Source organism: Myxine glutinosa, chromosome 13 (assembly GCF_964187855.1).
Source record: "Myxine glutinosa chromosome 13, kmMyxGlut1.1, whole genome shotgun sequence".
In the NCBI taxonomy this organism is placed as follows: Eukaryota; Metazoa; Chordata; class Myxini; order Myxiniformes; family Myxinidae; genus Myxine; species Myxine glutinosa.
Genome location: NC_136273.1, coordinates 32,587,656 through 32,606,848, shown reverse-complemented (window position 1 = coordinate 32,606,848; position 19,193 = coordinate 32,587,656). Strand labels below are relative to the sequence as shown.

At 41.8% G+C, this 19,193-nt stretch overlaps 1 protein-coding gene across 1 annotated transcript in view; it reads left to right on the top strand.

Moving 5' to 3' along the window:
• The first annotated feature begins 3,089 nt into the window (after positions 1–3,089).
• LOC137438800 (uncharacterized) overlaps positions 3,090–19,193 on the top strand; it is a 183,362-nt gene continuing 167,258 nt past the window's right edge. The window contains exons 1-5 of the mRNA XM_078767286.1: positions 3,090–3,213; positions 11,958–12,082; positions 17,402–17,582; positions 18,319–18,458; positions 18,543–18,708. Of these exons, the coding sequence (XP_078623412.1) occupies positions 3,150–3,213; positions 11,958–12,082; positions 17,402–17,582; positions 18,319–18,458; positions 18,543–18,708 (676 nt within the window). The 5' untranslated portion in view covers positions 3,090–3,149. The remainder of the gene's footprint in view (positions 3,214–11,957; positions 12,083–17,401; positions 17,583–18,318; positions 18,459–18,542; positions 18,709–19,193) is intronic.

The window sequence follows — 19,193 nt, the reverse complement described above, 5'->3', positions numbered from 1 at the left end:
TCAGAACTGTGCACACGACTCAACTCAGGCTCAACTTACTCAATGCCTCGACCCAACTGACCGGGGGGGGGGGGGGTGCGGAGCAGTGTTTTATGGCTCCGCCCCGGCCTTACCCGAATGTTCCATGCTCCGCCTCCCATTGCCGTGGTAAGACGCTCCCCTCGAGCTCTGATTGGTGCTCGTTGCTTATCGGCCACTCCCCCTGCAGCTCCTCCCTTCGGCCTTGCCAGACTTGTTGAAGGCCTACCACGTGGCATTTCCAGCCCAAAGGAACACCCTACTCACGGGCCTACTCAACGCAAACCTAACACAGGAAAGGAGACTCCCTTACATTTACTAAGAAATAACTATACTACAGGGAGGCTACATGTTGTGGTGCGTCTACCTACGAGGGGGATTATCTTTTATTCCAAAACCACAACAATATCACCAACCCTGCCATGTTCACAGGATGCCTTCCCGCAAGGTTTAAAGTCCATTCACTGGTAGCGATCCGGAAGTTTTGGTAGCATGTGCCCATCCACTTGGGGCTTTGCACAAGCCCACATCATTGGGAGTTTGCATTATGGGTAGCTGCCCTTTTGGCAAGCTGAGAAGGTTCTCCAACTATTTACTGGTGCAAGGCCCCAAGCAGATGTACAGTCCTCTCTCTCTCTATCTCTGGTACTTTTCCAAGTATTTTCGTCTTCTTTTAGAAGCCTTGTGAGCCATTTCAGGTAACAATCCTTATCTCGCCCACAGATATACTCTCGGGTAGCCTGAACACCGGTTTCTGCACATGCGTGCCAAGCATTCTGGGACGGATTACATTATTTTGATAGTCCCGTATTACCTCCTGAACTTTTGCAGGTGTCACATGTAGCATCAGTCATAGGACTTTTGCTTGTTCACCATGTTGAAAAAAAAGCTTCAACTGATTCTGATGCGTCAAGCATTTTTCAACATGGTGTTTGTTTGTTACACTGTTTGGTATCACAGTGGACAATGTCAGTGGCCTGGGATGTCATTCTATAGTTTCCATGCATTGAGACTGTGCAGCATACACGACCGACAAACATGGAACACCAGCAGGACGACGATGGATCCGAACATAGCATTATTCAGCCTAAGAACAACCCATGGCACTCTATACCCATAGACCACATGGCCAGGTGTTATGCAACTTTTCTCCTGCCTGGAGTGAAGACCTTTTCCTTTGAGTAGATGAGATTATAACTTGGTGAACTTTACTTTGTTGACTTCCTCCAAGTATGAATTACCAAAATGTATTTTGAAATCACCAGCTTCCCGTTTGTTTTACTTCTGGGCCGAGTTGTTATTTTCTCATCAAATTAGTCTTTCATGACATCGAAGTGTGTTGTTTATCATAAAGTAAACGTGGGACTGACAGGTCGACGATGAGTGATATTTTGTGGAAATTGGTGTTTACGAGTATGGAATGCAGAGGCCGACTCACACACTCAATCACACACTCACTTACTCACACACACACACACTCTCACACACACACACACCCACACACTCTCTCTCTCTCTCACACACACACTCAGTCACACACTTACTCATACACACACACACTCTCTCACACACACACACACCCACACACACTCTCTCTCTCTCTCTCTCTCACACACACACACACACACACACACACACACACACACACACACACACACACACACACACACTCTCTCTCTCTCTCTCTCTTACACACAAACAAACACACACACACTCTCTCTCTCTCTTACACACAAACAAACACACACACATCTGGTTTTTTCATTTCTGTTCCTCACAATTCTATCTCTCTCTTTTATTCACCGACACACACACACACACACACACACACACACACACACACACACACACACACACACACACACACACACACACCTAAGGTTTTTAGCCGCGTCGCAGACGCTGCTCATAGAGTGCCCTCTGCTGTTGTTGTTGTTCTTCTTCTTGTTCTTTTTCTTCTTCTTCTTGTTGTTCTTGCAGAGAAGACAAAACCTCAAAGCTCCACCCATTCTGGGAACCATAGCTCCACCCATTGTGGGAGAGGCTTCATATAAACAAATATCCACCATTTTATTAACTCGCATAGCTTCGAGGCCTGTTTTGTAGGCCCGTGGTGTCTTGCTCTCTCTCACACAGTTTTCTTTCAAATCAAATTCGATATATCATTTCATTTTTCACAGTCGCTAACATAGTTTTAGACTCGGTTGAAAAAAAACGTGAAGAAAATCCGATGAAAGTTGCCCTTTATAGAACGAAATGAATTCTCAAAGGCCTGTAACTTCAAGTCCATTGAGATTTATTTTTTTTAATCGTGGCATGGTCAGTCATACACCGCCCGAAATAACAGACGGGAAATTGCCGAGATATATTTTTTTACAATCGTGGCATGGTCAGTCATACACCGCCTGAAATAACAGACGGGAAAATGCCGAGATATATTTAAAATTCGTCCATTTGATGACAATCGTCACGATGAAATATTTAATTTATACGTCGTCATAATAATGTGGAGAGAGGAGCATAGCTTCGTTCACGTGTCGCCACACACGGGAAATTGCCGAGATATATATATTTTTCAATCGCGGCATGATCAGTCATACACCGCCTGAAATAACAGACGGGAAAATGCCGAGATATATTTAAAATTCGTCGCCACACACGGGAAATTGCCGAGATATATTTTCACTTTGCACAAAAATAACATCAAGTAATCGAATCAATAGGAATGTCCTGTGCCTATAACATCGACGTTATAGGCACAGCTGCATCTAGGCATTGTGTAACATCGACGCGGCCTTTGTTTTAATTAAAACTTTTTGTACTTGTTTTTTAATGTTAATTTGATTTTGAAAGTTTGTCAATCTGTGATTTTTTAAATTTGAGTGTAAAAGCACTTCCACCAGAAGAGCATTTCCATGTATGGGTTGTGGTGTGAAGTTCAGTTGTGGGGAAAATTTGGTGATGAGGTATAACGATAACGATCGTGTGGTCAACACTTCGTCATAAACTGCAAAGAACACATTTTCCACTTCATGGTTAAGTGAAGGACACGGATAAAAGAGGTTTATTCGTACGAGGGTAGGTTCCGTGGAGCAGGTCGAGATCCAGATACGATCCACACCTGGTGACCAATGGCTGTCCAGCATTACCTGTTGTTCGGTCTCCTCGTGGTGTTTGTGAACGCTGCATCGCATGGTAAGATATTCATGTCCAACTTTCTTTATTTCTGTTGCCAATGAACTTTCCCTGCATTGCTTCTTACATTTATCGCTGAATTGTTCGCAAGTTAATGGAAGTTTAAAGTTACAACTTCTTCTTAAAACAATCATAATCCTTTGAAGTACAGGTGACCTCTTAAATTATGGTTAGTGACAAAAACTTCTTTTTTTTGTATACAAAGTCGAGGCTCATGGAAGATGAAGTATTGAAAATATGGTGGAAATCGTATGTTATGTAAAATGTTTCTCTTTTACCTCTTTTGCCTTGACATACGTGTGCCAGGTACAAAGTTTGTATTATTTTACAAATTATACTTTGTGGATCAGACAAGTGAAATATGTACTTATTTTGCCCATATTGCTTTGTCTTTACTTTAATATAAATTTGTAAATTAACCTTTTTCTGTAAGACAAGAGCTATCATGTGGAATAACGTGCAGTTTTTGTTGGAAAAAGAGGGAAAAAATTATGGATTTTATATGGAATGCACTTTCTTGGTTCTTTAGTGTTTAACTTTCTTCCTGATAAATAATAAATTAACCTGATGCCTTTTTTACACTCCCATCTGTGTACTTGCTCTGCAATGCAGCAAGAGTACTTGATTCAGATCTTGATATTCCAATATTGATATCTCAACAATCCCAAATAGAATGATTAGTCGTAAAATAAACCACAGATGGTGTGAATGTTTCTGGTTTTCCTTCCATATCGCATAACATAACACACCAATATGGTGAGTCAAGGTACATAAGAGTACCGCTAGGTAAACATGGCCTTTGATTCGAGGCCAACAAACCTTCAACTCTTATCTACTCCACAAGAGGTGACCTACATCATTTATATCTGTTCTTGTAATATAAATCACACTTTTGTACAAAAACCTGGTTCAATTGGCTTGATGTTCCCATGTGAACACATAATTGTCTCCATGATGCTGGAATTCCATGCTCAGAAGTCACATGGAGTAATGTGATTATTCTATTGTCAATTCAAATATTTCAACAAGTTCATCCAATATGGTGGTTGTCTTATTTGTGTCTTTCTTTTTATCTGATTCGTACATAGAGATTTTAATCTATTATCATTCTTACGATTGATTGGCATTTCACTTTGTAGGTTAGATTTGTGTCCTGCATTGCTCTGCTGAAATTAGGACATCTTGAACTAAACTTTATTAGACTTTTTCTTTATGAATGATTTTTCCAATCTAAAATGGAGTTTTTTTCAGGTATTTTTGCAATTCCTAAAGTTTTGTGGCAATCTCTAGGTGTTTGACGCAATCTCTATGGTTTTGAGGAAATCTATTGGTGTTGCACGCAATCTCTAAGGTTTTGATGCAACCTATAGGTGGTGGATGCAATCTCTAAGGTTTTGAGGCAATCTCGAGGTGCGTGACACAATCTCTAAGGTTTTGATGCAATGTATAGGTGTTGGATACAATCTCTAAGGCTTTAAGGGAATCCATAGGTGGTGGATGCAATCTCTAAGGTTTTGATGGGATCTATAGGCGTTTTACGCAATCTCTAAGGTTTTGATGCAATCTATTGGTGTTTTACGCAATTTCTAAGGTTTTGATGCAATCTATAGGTGTTTTATGCAATCTCTAAGGTTTTGATGCAATGTATAGGTGTTTTACGCAATCTCTAAGGTTTTCATGCAATCTATCGGTGTTTAACGCAATCTCTCATGTTTTGAGACAATCTATAGGGGTTTTACGCAATCACTAACGTTTTGAGGCAATCTAATGATGTTTTGAGGCAATCTATAGGTGTTTTATGCAATCTCTAAGGTTTCAATGCAATCTATAGGTGTTTTACGCAATTTCTAAGGTTTATGATGCATTCTTTAGGTGTTTTACACAATCACTAAGGTTTTGAGGCAATATAATGATGTTTCACACAATCACTAAGGTTTTGAGGCAATCTAATGATGTTTTGATGCAATCTATAGGTGTTTTATGCAATCTCTAAGGTTTTGATGGAATATATAGGTGTTTTACGCAACAACTGAGGTTTTGAGGCAATCTATGGGTGTTTTATGCAATCACTAAGGTTTTGAGGCAATCTATAGGTGTTTTATGTAATCTCTAAGGTTTTGATGCAATCTGTAGGTGTTTTACGCAATTTCTAAGGTTTATGATGCAATCTATCGGGGTTTTATGCAATCACTGAGGTTTTGAGGCAATCTATGGGTGTTTTGTGCAATCACTGAGGTTTTGAGGCAATCTATAGGTGTTTTATGTAATCTCTAAGGTTTTGATGCAATCTGTAGGTGTTTTACGCAATTTCTAAGGTTTATGATGCAATCTATCAGTGTTTTATGCAATCACTGAGGTTTTGAGGCAATCTATGGGTGTTTTGTGCAATCACTAAGGTTTTGAGGCAATCTGTAGGTGTTTTAGGCAATTTCTAAGGTTTTGATGTAATTAATTGGGGTTTTACGCAATCCCTAAGGTTTTGAAGAAATCTATAAGGGTCCCCACTCCCCTCCCCAACCTTGTGTTCCTTTTTCCGCTGTTTCCTACATTTCAAGTCTTGGCCAATATTCCTACATATAAACCACATGCTTTCTTGAATGTTCCGATGAGTGTGTCAAAGCAAGAGGAAGAAATTGCACATCTTTTATTTAAGTAAGGAACTTCCAGCTTTTTATAGGGCAGTCGTGGTCTCAAATATATATATTTTCAAATATAAAGACTTGTATGTATATTAGAAAATGTATAATTCATCATTTACATGGGATAAATTGAGCTTAAAAATGTATCAAACGCAAAAAAAAATTCTAAATTTAAATTGAATGATTATTTGGAGATTTTGGAGTTTTTAAGATATGTATATTAAAGTGAAGACAATACAATTGCTGGTGCAGGACAGGGGCAAAATAAGTTCATTTCTCTTATAAGAAACAAAGTAAAATTTGTAAAATAATACAAAGGATGAAAATAATGCAGAAAGTAAAATGAAGTGTAATTATAAATAAATATATCCGGTTGTACCTGATATTGCCGTATCCTGCACCAGCACACTAGCCCTCATTTTGTTGCTCTCAACAGCAAATCTAATGTCGTGTTATAGGTTCACCAAACAAATCTTTATCTTGGTGTTATAAAATAAATTATAGGCGAGGACTGATCTTAATTAGGCAATATGATCTACGTTATGCTCAATACCTTCAGAAAGACGAGGATTTCACCAAGAAAGTGTCGAGGATTTCACCAAGAAAGTGGCCGAATGGGCTGTCAACTTCCTTTCATGGAGGGCTTTAATGGTCTATAACTACGTTTGTAGTACCACCTTTAGAGGCCATTTTCCCCACAGAGCAGGGGTTGAGCCTTTTCCAGGCACCGTGGTCCCATTTTTGAAGCAATGTTTTACAGCCGGATGCCCTTCCTGCCGCCAACCCTGTTAGTCACCTCTTGCCAGTGACCTCTTGACAGGGAATTACCAGTGAACCGCCTCTTGCCAGTGACCTCTTGACAGGGAATTACCAGTGAACTGGTACTCAATTTACCGACCTCGGAAGGACGACAGGCTGAGTCAACCCCCCTGGTGTTAATTCAGCGATCGCCCGGGATTCGAACCCAGGATCCTAGGATCCCAAGCCAACACCCTAACCGCTAAGCCAACACCAAGCTTTTTACGTTTATGACCTCATATATTAATTATATAACTAGGACACTACTCGGTAGAGAGCATACCTCTGCCAGACTGAACAGTTTCTATTTTGTATCCCACTGATAGGTCGGATCTCGATCCGAAATCGAATTGGCTGGTTCCTTGTCACCGACCCAATTCATCCACCAAGTTTTGGCATAATCCGTCCAAACCTTTTTTACATATCGTGCTACATATCAATTTAGGCCCCCATCTCTCAATGGGCAAGAATTACTTTTAAAGTTAAATAAATTTCGGATCCAGATCCGGATCTTCACCAATATTGAATCAATTTGTCTGTGTGCAGTGGTGGGCGTAGTGATGGTTTGTGGCGCTCGGGGTGAAGGTCAAAAATATCACCCCCTGCAGGCATTGATATAGTCAGAAATTCCTATTGAGGAGACAATATGAAAGCTCTAAGCTTCCCCAGCGGGGTCAACAGCAGAACCCTGGAATCTGTTCAAAATGAGAATAGATTTAGTTATGATCTGAGATGATTCGGGTTATTAACTACAAAGAATCCGGAAGAATTCCTGTGTTTCGAAACATGTGCCATGGTAAGGTGCATAGAGCAGTTTAATAGGTCCTTCCATGGCATGGTATTCCTATTACAAAATATATAACAAAAACAATGATAACATTAAAACAATGCATTTATTAATACTAATAATATTAACAACAATAATAATATTAGTACCATTTGGCAAAAAATAAAACAAACGTGTAATTCCCACCATGGTCCAAGCAGAGCTGGGCTTAATGAAAGGTAAACTAATGCTGAAGCAGTAGAGAAGGCAGGTATGCTACAAGGCCATGAACCAAAACACATCAAAAATAGCATGCAACCACCAGCATGGTGTGGTAGCCCTGGTGTTGGGCTAGCGGCTAGGGTGCCAGCTTAGGATATTCCTAGGATCCTGGGTTCGAATCCCGGTCGATCGCTGAACTAACGCCAGGGGGGTTGACTCAGCCTGTCATACCTTCCGAAGTCGGCTAATTGAGTACCAGTTTACTGGTAATTCCCTGCTTGTCGTAAAAGGCGGCAAAAAGGGTTGGCGTCAGGAAGGGCATCCGGCCGTAAAACATTGCTTCAAAAAGGGGACCGGAAAACAACAACAACCACGGTTCCCGAAAAAGGCCAACCCCTGCAAATGGCCTCTAAAGGTGGTTATTTTATATATATTTATGGTGTGGTATTTCAATGCAGCATGGTGTGGTATTTCTATGCAGCATGGTGTGGTATTTCTATGCAGCATGGTGTGGTATTTCTATGCAGCATGGTGTGGTATTTCTATGCAGCATGGTGTGGTATTTCTATGCAGCATGGTGTGGTATTTCTATGCAGCATGGTGTGGTATTTCTATGCAGCATGGTGTGGTATTTCTATGCAGCATGGTGTGGTATTTCTACGCAGCAAGGTGTGGTATTTCTACGCAGCAAGGTGTGGTATTTCTGTGCAGCATGGTGTGGTATTTCTATGCAGCATGGTGTGGTATTTCTATGCAGCATGGTGTGGTATTTCTATGCAGCATGGTGTGGTATTTCTATGCAGCATGGTGTGGTATTTCTATGCAGCATGGTGTGGTATTTCTATGCAGCATGGTGTGGTATTTCTATGCAGCATGGTGTGGTATTTCTATGCAGCATGGTGTGGTATTTCTATGCAGCAAGGTGTGGTATTTCTGTGCAGCATGGTGTGGTATTTATATGCAGCATGGTGTGGTATTTCTATGCAGCATGGTGTGGTATTTATATGCAGCATGGTGTGGTATTTATATGCAGCATGGTGTGGTATCTATATGCAGCATGGTGTGGTATTTCTATGCAGCATGGTGTGGTATTTATATGCAGCATGGTGTGGTATCTATATGCAGCATGGTGTGGTATTTATATGCAGCATGGTGTGGTATTTATATGCAGCATGGTGTGGTATTTCTATGCAGCATGGTGTGGTATTTATATGCAGCATGGTGTGGTATCTATATGCAGCATGGTGTGGTATTTCTATGCAGCATGGTGTGGTATTTCTATGCAGCATGGTGTGGTATTTCTATGCAGCATGGTGTGGTATTTCTATGCAGCATGGTGTGGTATTTATATGGCCAAGAGACTGGAGCTGATGAGACAGAGCAGCAGAGGAAGGAAAGGAAGTTTAAAGAACTCACTTGACACGTGATTCTGGCCTCGCTGATTGGGACATAACACCTGAGATATCTAGATTTGATTGACGTAATTACATAACAAATGTCCAACAGTTACACCCCTCCATCCCTTGGGCCAATGGGCGATCTCCATGTTACAGAGTGCATATTAAACCTCATTATTCAAGATAAGAGATCTACGCAGCAGGCAGCCCGATAATTACTAACACCGGAACACAGATTTATTTACTGTGCGAAGTGATAGAAATAGGGATTAGGAAAAAAGTGAATCCGGATGTAAAGGAGTTTGTAAACATCAACCTGACACATTGACGCAGAGTACGGAGTTTAAACTGTAAAACGTGATTTTGAAAGTTGCTTCTCGTGATCTCACGAGTTCGTTGTATTATAATTTATTTATACTAGGGCATGCCCGTACTATATATATATCTAAAATTATATCCCCCCCCTCTATTTACATGAAATGGTTTGGTCCATTCGCAAAGCCAAAGCGAACGGCTTGCGAGTACGGTGACAATCCCCCCCCCTCTATTTACATGAAATGGTTTGGTCCATTCGCAAAGCCAAAGCGAACGGCTTGCGAGTTCGGTGACAATCCCCCCCCTCTATTTACATGAAATGGTTTGGTCCAAAGCGAACGGCTTGCGGAGTTTGGTAAAGAAATCGCCATAGCTCGGTAACTACTTGTCCGATTAATATTTAGTTTTAAAACATAGTTTAACGCCAACATAGCGCCAGCATAGTTTGCCAACGTGAAATAAATGAATACGCTCTCAAATGTGCCGTCCGAGGCAGAGTCTGTTCGCCACGTTCGGCACACGTGATAGCTCGCTGCTCTCTGATTGGTTGAATCGTTTTTTGGACATAGCTCGGTAACTACTTGTCCGATTAATATGAAACCTTGAAAAGGCACATCCTCAGGTCCCCAGCAATATACCTGGCACGTTTCAAGTATATCGGACCCGTGGTTGTCGAGAAACAGCGGTCACAGACACACAGACATACACACACACATACACACACACACACACAGAGATTACTGGAGTTATAGATAGACTAGGGCATGCCCGTACTATATATATGCCCGTACTATATATATATCTAAAATTATATCCCCCCCCTCTATTTACATGAAATGGTTTGGTCCATTCGCAACGCCAAAGCGAACGGCGAACGGCTTGCGAGTACGGTGACAATCCCCCCCCTCTATTTACATGAAATGGTTTGGTCCATTCGCAACGACCACAGAACCCCCCCCTCTATTTACATGAAATGGTTTGGTCCATTCGCAACGCCAAAGCGAACGGCGAACGGCTAAATCGCCATAGCTCGGTAACTACTTGTCCGATTAATTTCAAACCTTGAAAAGGCACATCCTCGGGTCCCCAGCAATATACCTGGCAAGTTTCAAGTATATCGGACCGGTAGTTGTCGAGAAACAGCGGTCACAGACAAACATACATACATACAAACATACAAACATACAAACATACACACAGAGATTACTGGAATTATAGATAGATACAATACAACCAAATGGGGCATGAAAACGGATTTTTGAGGGTGTCATTTGGTGCCCCATGTACTTCACGCCTGGTGAGGTGTGACTTTTGTGACGTGCCAGGTGTCAATGTGAGAATGTGACAAATTGTCAATTGTGTGACTTGTTTTGTGACATGACATGTCAGGTGCCAATGTGAGACTGACGAATTGTCAATTGTGTAACTATGTGACTTGTTTTGTGACATGTCAGGTGCCAATGTGAGACTGTGACAAATTGTCAATTGTGTGACTTGTTTTGTGACATGACATGTCAGGTGCCAATGTGAGACTGACGAATTGTCAATTGTGTAACTATGTGACTTGTTTTGTGACATGTCAGGTGCCAATGTGAGACTGTGACAAATTGTCAATTGTGTAACTTGTTTTGTGACATGACATGTCAGGTGCCAATGTGAGACTGACGAATTGTCAATTGCGTGACTTGTTTTGTGACATGACATGTCAGGTGCCAATGTGAGACTGACGAATTGTCAATTGTGTAACTATGTGACTTGTTTTGTGACATGTCAGGTGCCAATGTGAGACTGTGACAAATTGTCAATTGTGTAACTTGTTTTGTGACATGACATGTCAGATGCCAATGTGAGACTGACGAATTGTCAATTGTGTAACTATGTGACTTGTTTTGTGACATGTCAGGTGCCAATGTGAGACTGTGACAAATTGTCAATTGTGTAACTTATGTGACCTGTTTTGTGACGTGCCAGGTGTCAATGTGAGACTGTGACAAATTGTCAATTGTGTGACTTTTGTGACATGTCGGGTGTCAATGTGAGACTGACAAATTGTCAATGTGTGACTTTTGTGACGTGTCGGGTGTCAATGTGAGACTGTAACAAATTGTCAATGTGTGACTTTTGTGACGTGTTGGGTGTCAATGTGAGACTGTGACAAATTGTCAATGTGTGACTTTTGTGACGTGTTGGGTGTCAATGTGAGACTGACAAATTGTCAATGTGTGACTTTTGTGACGTGTCGGGTGTCAATGTGAGACTGTAACAAATTGTCAATGTGTGACTTTTGTGACGTGTTGGGTGTCAATGTGAGACTGTGACAAATTGTCAATGTGTGACTTTTGTGACGTGGCGGGTGTCAATGTGAGACTGTGACAAATTGTCAATGCGTGACTTTTGTGACGTGGCGGGTGTCAATGTGAGACTGTGACAAATTGTCAATTGTGTGACTCGTTTTGTGACATGCCAGGTGCCAATGTGAGACTGACGAATTGTCAATTGTGTAACTTATGTGACTTGTTTTATGACATGTCAGGTGCCAATGTGAGACTGTGACAAATTGTCAATTGTGTGACATGTGTGACTTGTTTTGTGACGTGTCGGGTGCAGGCTCGTATACACAATCCGTGTATTTAGAAGAAGGAGATGATGTTGTGCTGAACTGCACGTTTCCTGGAGAAAAACTACTGAAGAAAGTCAAGTGGAAGTTGTACAGAAACGGAACCGAGACCATTGTAAGCACCGATTGAAACACCAAGATGAATTTGCTTAAAGTGACAAATGTTTTTGTTTGGTGTGAAAACGTGACTTTGCATCTCTTTGTGAGATCCCACACTCAAAAACATAACTTCCGTGTAATTATCTCATTTAATTCACCTGTTAACAAGCTCTTCAACAATATTGGGACACCTGAACATTACTAAAAGTAATATTGTACTTTGTCCTTCTAAGCTGTCGAGCTTGGGTTCGAATCCCGACCGAGCTAAACTGCCATCATGGGGTTCCACAGTCAGGATGATTCATCAATGTGTGTGCTGTTCCTCGGATGGATGTTGAACTGGGAATCTCATCTGCCAGCATGGGTTGGTGGAAGTTAAAGATCTCACGGTGTCCTTTGCGAAGAGGAGGCGAGCTATCGCCGGCACCATGAACAATTAAATAATTCCTGCACTAACGACTGCTGTGAAGGCAATGGCAAACCACCTAGTATAACCCTTGCCAAGAAACTGTTTCGGCAGCTCCGTCACCGAATATGGCACATGAGAATCTGAATGTTAACTTCACTCAAATCCAAACTTACTGCCTTTGTCTTCGGAGTGGTCTATTTATTATGTATGCAGGTACGTTGGAGGTGTCCCGTTTTCATGATTTGAAATGTTCTTTTCGTGTTGCATTTCGGAGTTGGAAAGTTTGGAAGACTTCAAAATTTCTGCCATATTTGCGGATGGAATAAATAGATGGTCCCTTTACCTTGGCAAACTTCCTTCAGATTTAATTTTTCCTCAAACAATTTTCTTTGCACTCCTTCCAATTTGCACTCCTTTGCACTCTATTTCCTTCCAATTGGTGAACTTAAAGGAAACGGTTTCCAAGAAAAGTTGCCTTTTTACCCGCAAAGGCATACCACATTACTTGCAACCACAACCTTTTCCTTCAATCCTCGGTGTAAATATATATCTCGGTTTACACCATGTCAGAGCCGAATTCAAAATTCACCGAAATATTTGGAAATGTCACATGGAGTTGCAGAACCTCTTGTATGATGAAGACTTTTGTGTGAGTTTCATCAATATATATATATATATTTTAATAAAAAAAATTCCTGAATATGATACCGAGCAAAATATCCTCCAACATGAAGAAATAAAACTCATCACCCCCCTATTTGTACAGTTCGACAGAGAATTGTACGTGGTGACTAATCTCCAAAATCATGATATTTCTTCCATAATATGAAATTTTTGCATTATTTTCGTTGCAAATTCGTAATTGTTATTACATTTGAATCACTGCTATATTTTACAGGTTTTGATGATGTCATTTCTTAGCCCATTACCTAGAGTGGCGTTATGCCTTGTTTGGGGCAATTTTCGTCAAAAAAAATTTTCAATAGCATTTCAATTATCTATAGATTCTATCCTGAAAAAGAGCCGTTTGTCTGTCTGCCTGTGTGCGTGTCGCCATTTTTCTCATCGATTGCTCAACAGATATTCGTCAAACTTTCAGAAGTTCATCAATGAGTGCCGGGGAGTGTTTTAGGCAAAAAAAATGTAAAAATTCGGCTTTTTGGGATTTTAAAATAATCGCTCTATAGTGCCTGAGCCTTTGTAACGATATGAAAGGTAATATTAAATTATTCCCGATTAGTGTGTGTGTAATACAGTAATATAAAATATAAATTTTCCTTATTGGGTGCAGGTAGGGGAGGGTTTTAGGCCAAAAAAAAAAAAAACTTCGTTGTTTTTTTTTATTTTTTATAAATTGCTTTATAGTGCCTGAACCTTTGTAGCTATACAAAAGGTAATATTAAATTATCCCCGATTAGTGTACGTGTGTGTGTGTGTGTGTGTTTAATATCATATTAAATAAAAAAAATTCCTTATTGGGTGTAGGTAGGGGAGTGTTTTAGGGAAAAAAAAGAGGAAAAAAAGTTCAGTTTTTGGGGGTTTTATAAATTGCTTTATGGAGCCTGAACCTTTGTAGCTATACGAAAGGTAATATTAAATTATCCCTGATTAGTGTGTGTGTGTGTGTGTGTGTGTGTGTGTGTGTGTGTGTGTGTGTGTGTGTGTGTGTGTGTGTGTGTGATCTTCAATATCATATGAATTAAAAAATTTCCTTATTAGGTGTAGGTAGGGGAGTGTTTTCGGCACCTACAAAAAAATAAAAAATAAAATACTTGATTTCCATGAAAATGCCAACAGGATGAGAACATCACTGGAAATGCCAGGTACTCCTGCTGGTATCAGATAAGTATTTGCAGCATGGAAAAAGATATGTATGTGTATCGTATTTGAATACAATTGGTAGGTGTGAAGAATGAATATTTAGGGGGCGAAATCAATGAGTATGCGATTTCAAACAAGTAAATAAAATGATTTTTTATCGTGGGTCAAAGCCCACAGACCTAATGGTATACCCTACAGACCGACACACACATCCCTTCCCTGATACAATGATTCATGTGATGAAGAGTAATTGCCACAATGTACTTTTATTTTCCTACTGGAAAGCCAACCCGAAAGGTGGGAACATGGAATCTTCCATAAAGTTGGCACCCCACTTTGCTTTCCAAGTTCTCAGTCTCTGGCATCCAAGGCCACATCCTCTCTTGGCTTGGTGACTTCTTCCATTCTCATCGTCAGCATATGACTCTTAAATGAGATCCTCTCATCTTTCCCTGTCAAGGCAGGAATACCCCAAAGCAGTGTCTTGGACAAAATTCCTGTTCCTCAGATTCAACATTTGGAGACTGTCTTTCAACAAATCTTATACTCTCATTCTGTCTCTCTAAAAGGACCATTTGGTGATCCCTTTAATCTACTTCCTTGAAAAGCTTTTCCTAGAAAAATTAAATCCCACAAACGTTTGGGCTTCATCAGCTACGATCTCTCTTGGGCAAATCGCATATCAGAGTTGGCTTCCAAAACCAGCTGCTGACTGTGCATCCTCCGTTATACAGTCTTTCCTTGGCAATTCTGAACTTCTATCAACATTCAAAGCCTTCAATACTTGATGATGGCACTGGTCTCTCCAAGAGATGGTCTGGCTCTGGTCTGATGATTATGATGATGTGTGATGTGCTCTGGTATGATGGCTCTGGTCTGGTCTGGTCATCCTGCCTCTCATATTTCTGGTCTCCCCTCGAGCTAGCATCTTGCCTCTCATATTTCTGGTCTCCCCTAGCGCAAGCATCTTGCCTCTCATATTTCTGGTCTCCCCTCGAGCTAGCATCTTGCCTCTCATATTTCTGGGCTCCCCTAGCGCTAGCATCCTGCCTCTCATTTCTGGTCTCCCCTCGAGCTAGCATCTTGCCTCTCATATTTCTGGTCTCCCCTCGAGCTAGCATCTTGCCTCTCATATTTCTGGTCTCCCCTAGCGCTAGCATCCTGCCTCTCATATTTCTGGTCTCCCCTCGAGCTAGCATCTTGCCTCTCATATTTCTGGTCTCCCCTAGCGCTAGCATCTTGCCTCTCATATTTCTGGTCTCCCCTCGAGCTAGCATCTTGCCTCTCATATTTCTGGTCTCCCCTCGAGCTAGCATCTTGCCTATCATATGTCTGGTCTCCCCTCGAGCTAGCATCTTGCCTCTCATATGTCTGGTCTCCCCTCGAGCTAGCATCTTGCCTCTCATATGTCTGGTCTCCCCTCGAGCTAGCATCTTGCCTCTCATATGTCTGGTCTCCCCTCGAGCTAGCATCTTGCCTCTCATATGTCTGGTCTCCCCTCGAGCTAGCATCTTGCCTCTCATATTTCTGGTCTCCCCTCGAGCTAGCATCTTGCCTCTCATATGTCTGGTCTCCCCTCGAGCTAGCATCTTGCCTCTCATATGTCTGGTCTCCCCTCGAGCTAGCATCTTGCCTCTCATATTTCTGGTCTCCCCTCGAGCTAGCATCTTGCCTCTCATATTTCTGGGCTCCCCTAGCGCTAGCATCCTGCCTCTCATTTCTGGTCTCCCCTCGAGCTAGCATCTTGCCTCTCATATTTCTGGTCTCCCCTCGAGCTAGCATCTTGCCTCTCATATTTCTGGTCTCCCCTAGCGCTAGCATCCTGCCTCTCATATTTCTGGTCTCCCCTCGAGCTAGCATCTTGCCTCTCATATTTCTGGTCTCCCCTAGCGCTAGCATCTTGCTTCTCATATTTCTGGTCTCCCCTCGAGCTAGCATCTTGCCTCTCATATTTCTGGTCTCCCCTAGCGCTAGCATCTTGCCTCTCATATTTCTGGTCTCCCCTCGAGCTAGCATCTTGCCTCTCATATGTCTGGTCTCCCCTCGAGCTAGCATCTTGCCTCTCATATTTCTGGTCTCCCCTCGAGCTAGCATCTTGCATCTCATATTTCTGGTCTCCCCTCGAGCTAGCATCTTGCCTCTCATATTTCTGGTCTCCCCTCGAGCTAGCATCCTGCCTCTCATATTTCTGGTATCCCCTCGAGCTGGCATCTTGCCTCTCATATTTCTGGTCTCCCCTAGAGCGAGCATCCTGCCTCATATTTCTGGTCTCCCCTCGAGCTAGCATCTTGCCTCTCATATTTCTGGTCTCCCGTCGAGCTAGCATCTTGCCTCTCATATTTCTGGTCTCCCCGAGCGCTAGCATCCTGCCTTTCATATTTCTGGTCTCCTCTCGCGCTAGCATCCTGCCTCTCATATTCCTGGTCTCCCCTCGAGCTAGCATCTTGCCTCTCATATTTCTGGTCTCCCCTCGAGCTAGCATCTTGCCTCTCATATTTCAAGTATTGATGCCGAAGAGTCCAAGGCTCTCCAAGTTATTGGAATCTACCATAACGAAGCTGGACCCTTCTCTGTATTTCAGGCAGGTTGGTGGCCTCTGTGTTCTACCACCTACTTTCTGGTGTTGCACCCTCTGCCTTCTCCTTGCTCTATCCGTCACCCACTCCGCACCCTTCCCCCAACCTCTAACCCACTTCTGGCCTCTAACCCACGAGTTTATGAATTTTAATGGACCCTCATTTTCTTCCACGAACACGATATGAATTATTCCCGGCACCCTGAACAAATTGTAAATTCCTGCAGCCTTCACGTCAGCCGAACGACAGGCTTGGCAAGCTGGTTCATGGAAGATTTGAGGGGGAAAAACATCCCTGCCTGACCTCACAATGAGGTAGGAATAATTGAGGCTATTAAAGTAGTCGTGGTAATGGTGGTTGTGGTCGTCCACCCTTCCAGAACATTGATACCTGTATTTAAGGTAAACAATAAATAAACCCTCGTTCTTGCTGGATCTCGGTTTAGATACTCTTGGGTTGAGGAAATGCAGAATTAAAAGGTTTTTGCTATTCTGGTTTGAATCACATCGTTTGTTCTTCATCCTTTCAGGTTCTCTACCAGACAGGACGGTGGAATAATTACAAACAACGGGGTAACTTCCATGGAAATCTCACCCGTGGAAATGGTGCCATGTTGCTGTCCTCAGTACAACAATCCGACATTGGGTTCTATGTAGGACGGATTCTCAGTCGAAGACGTGTTCACTCTTGTAAAGTGAACCTGAACTTTTGTGAGTGCACACAAGAACTGTTTGGATTTGGTCACCTGACTTGGCTTGCATTATTGCTGAAGTAAATGAAGTACGAACCAGTCTGATTGCACCAGAAATAAGCACCTTGTGTGAGATTACCTTTTCATCGGATCTATCAGCATCATAAGCTTCGTGTTTACATGGGAATGCTAAACGTGCTATCCAACGTTTAACTTGAGGATGAACACCATGTTTGTACTATTGACATACGAGAAAAAGCCCGTCAAAAATGACGGGTTGGAACAGTTTATTCGACGGTGCAGCCTCGTGAGCGTGCCGAAGTATGAAGCCTCGGCCTAGTGGCAGATGTGCTCTTTCTTCTTTATTTATTAAACATCCTGAGGATGTAAATTAACACTCGTTTTACTCCGTGCGCGTTTGCGCATCACGTGCAGCGAATTTAACCTCCCTCCACCTTGTATTTATTGCGATTTTAAAAAACCACTTCTGCACACCGCCGTTGAGGCTCGGTTTGCAAGTCACCATCTACAATTCCAATAGAAGAGACATAATTACTCTTTTATGGAAAATGTTTTTCGAGTTTGTTTTATCCTCAAAAATAGACCGTAGTGAACACACATTCATGGTAAAAGATTGGCCTTTAAAACTTATGCAGGGGGGCAGACAAACACACAAACTGACATTGTGTTTTATATGGTCGATTTGAATTGTCGCATGATGGTAACGTGTAAATGTTCCTGTGCGATGTTGTCAGACATAAAGTTGTCCCAGACACGGGAAATACTTTCCGTGAATGAAGGAGAGAATGCTATCTTGGAATGCAAATGGCCTGGAGAACCCCAAGCATTGACCAAAGCAGAGTGCACAATCAAATCGATTGGAGACAATACAACTGTGAGTGTACTTTATTCAAATGTCGACTACAGTTTTGAACTTGCTACTTGCATCTCATGAACAATATGACAATTTCCATCGCAGGAGAATAACAATGAATCTGAGACGTGTGGGACTTTTTTTGGAGACTTGAGCAAAGGAGATGGTTCTGTGGTGTTATATGACGTGAAACCATCAGATGCAAGACATTACATCACCAAGCTTTACAATAAGTCACATATTCACATCTGTGAAGTTACGCTGGAAATTGGTAAGTGCTCCTGAAGATAAGGTAACTGATTTGAACTCTTATGGTTGATATATTAATCAGTACAAGAGTCTTCAAAAACACGAAGACACTGTTTAGTACCCATATACAGCATCGAGGAAATGCAACTATTTGATGCAATTCAATAATTGATTTCATATGCTGGGATTCAAATGATATCTTATTCTATAACGACCCTAATTATTCCTAACTTTTTGTGGGATTGGCCAGGGGAACGTTTTTGGCTTTGGAAGTCTTTCGTGAACCGACTGGCATGGCCTGAGGTTCAACTGATAACGGAGGGAATTTGTAATTTGATCAGGGTGGCGATTACTTCTTTTTTGGTATACAAAGTCGAGGCTCGTGGAGGAGTTAGAACATAGAACGAATTGGAGAAGGGGGAACATAGCAACAGCAGGGTTGAGGGACAAAATAGAGGGAGACTTGAACAAATGAGGGATGTGGGAAAGAATTGGGGGTAGGAGAGG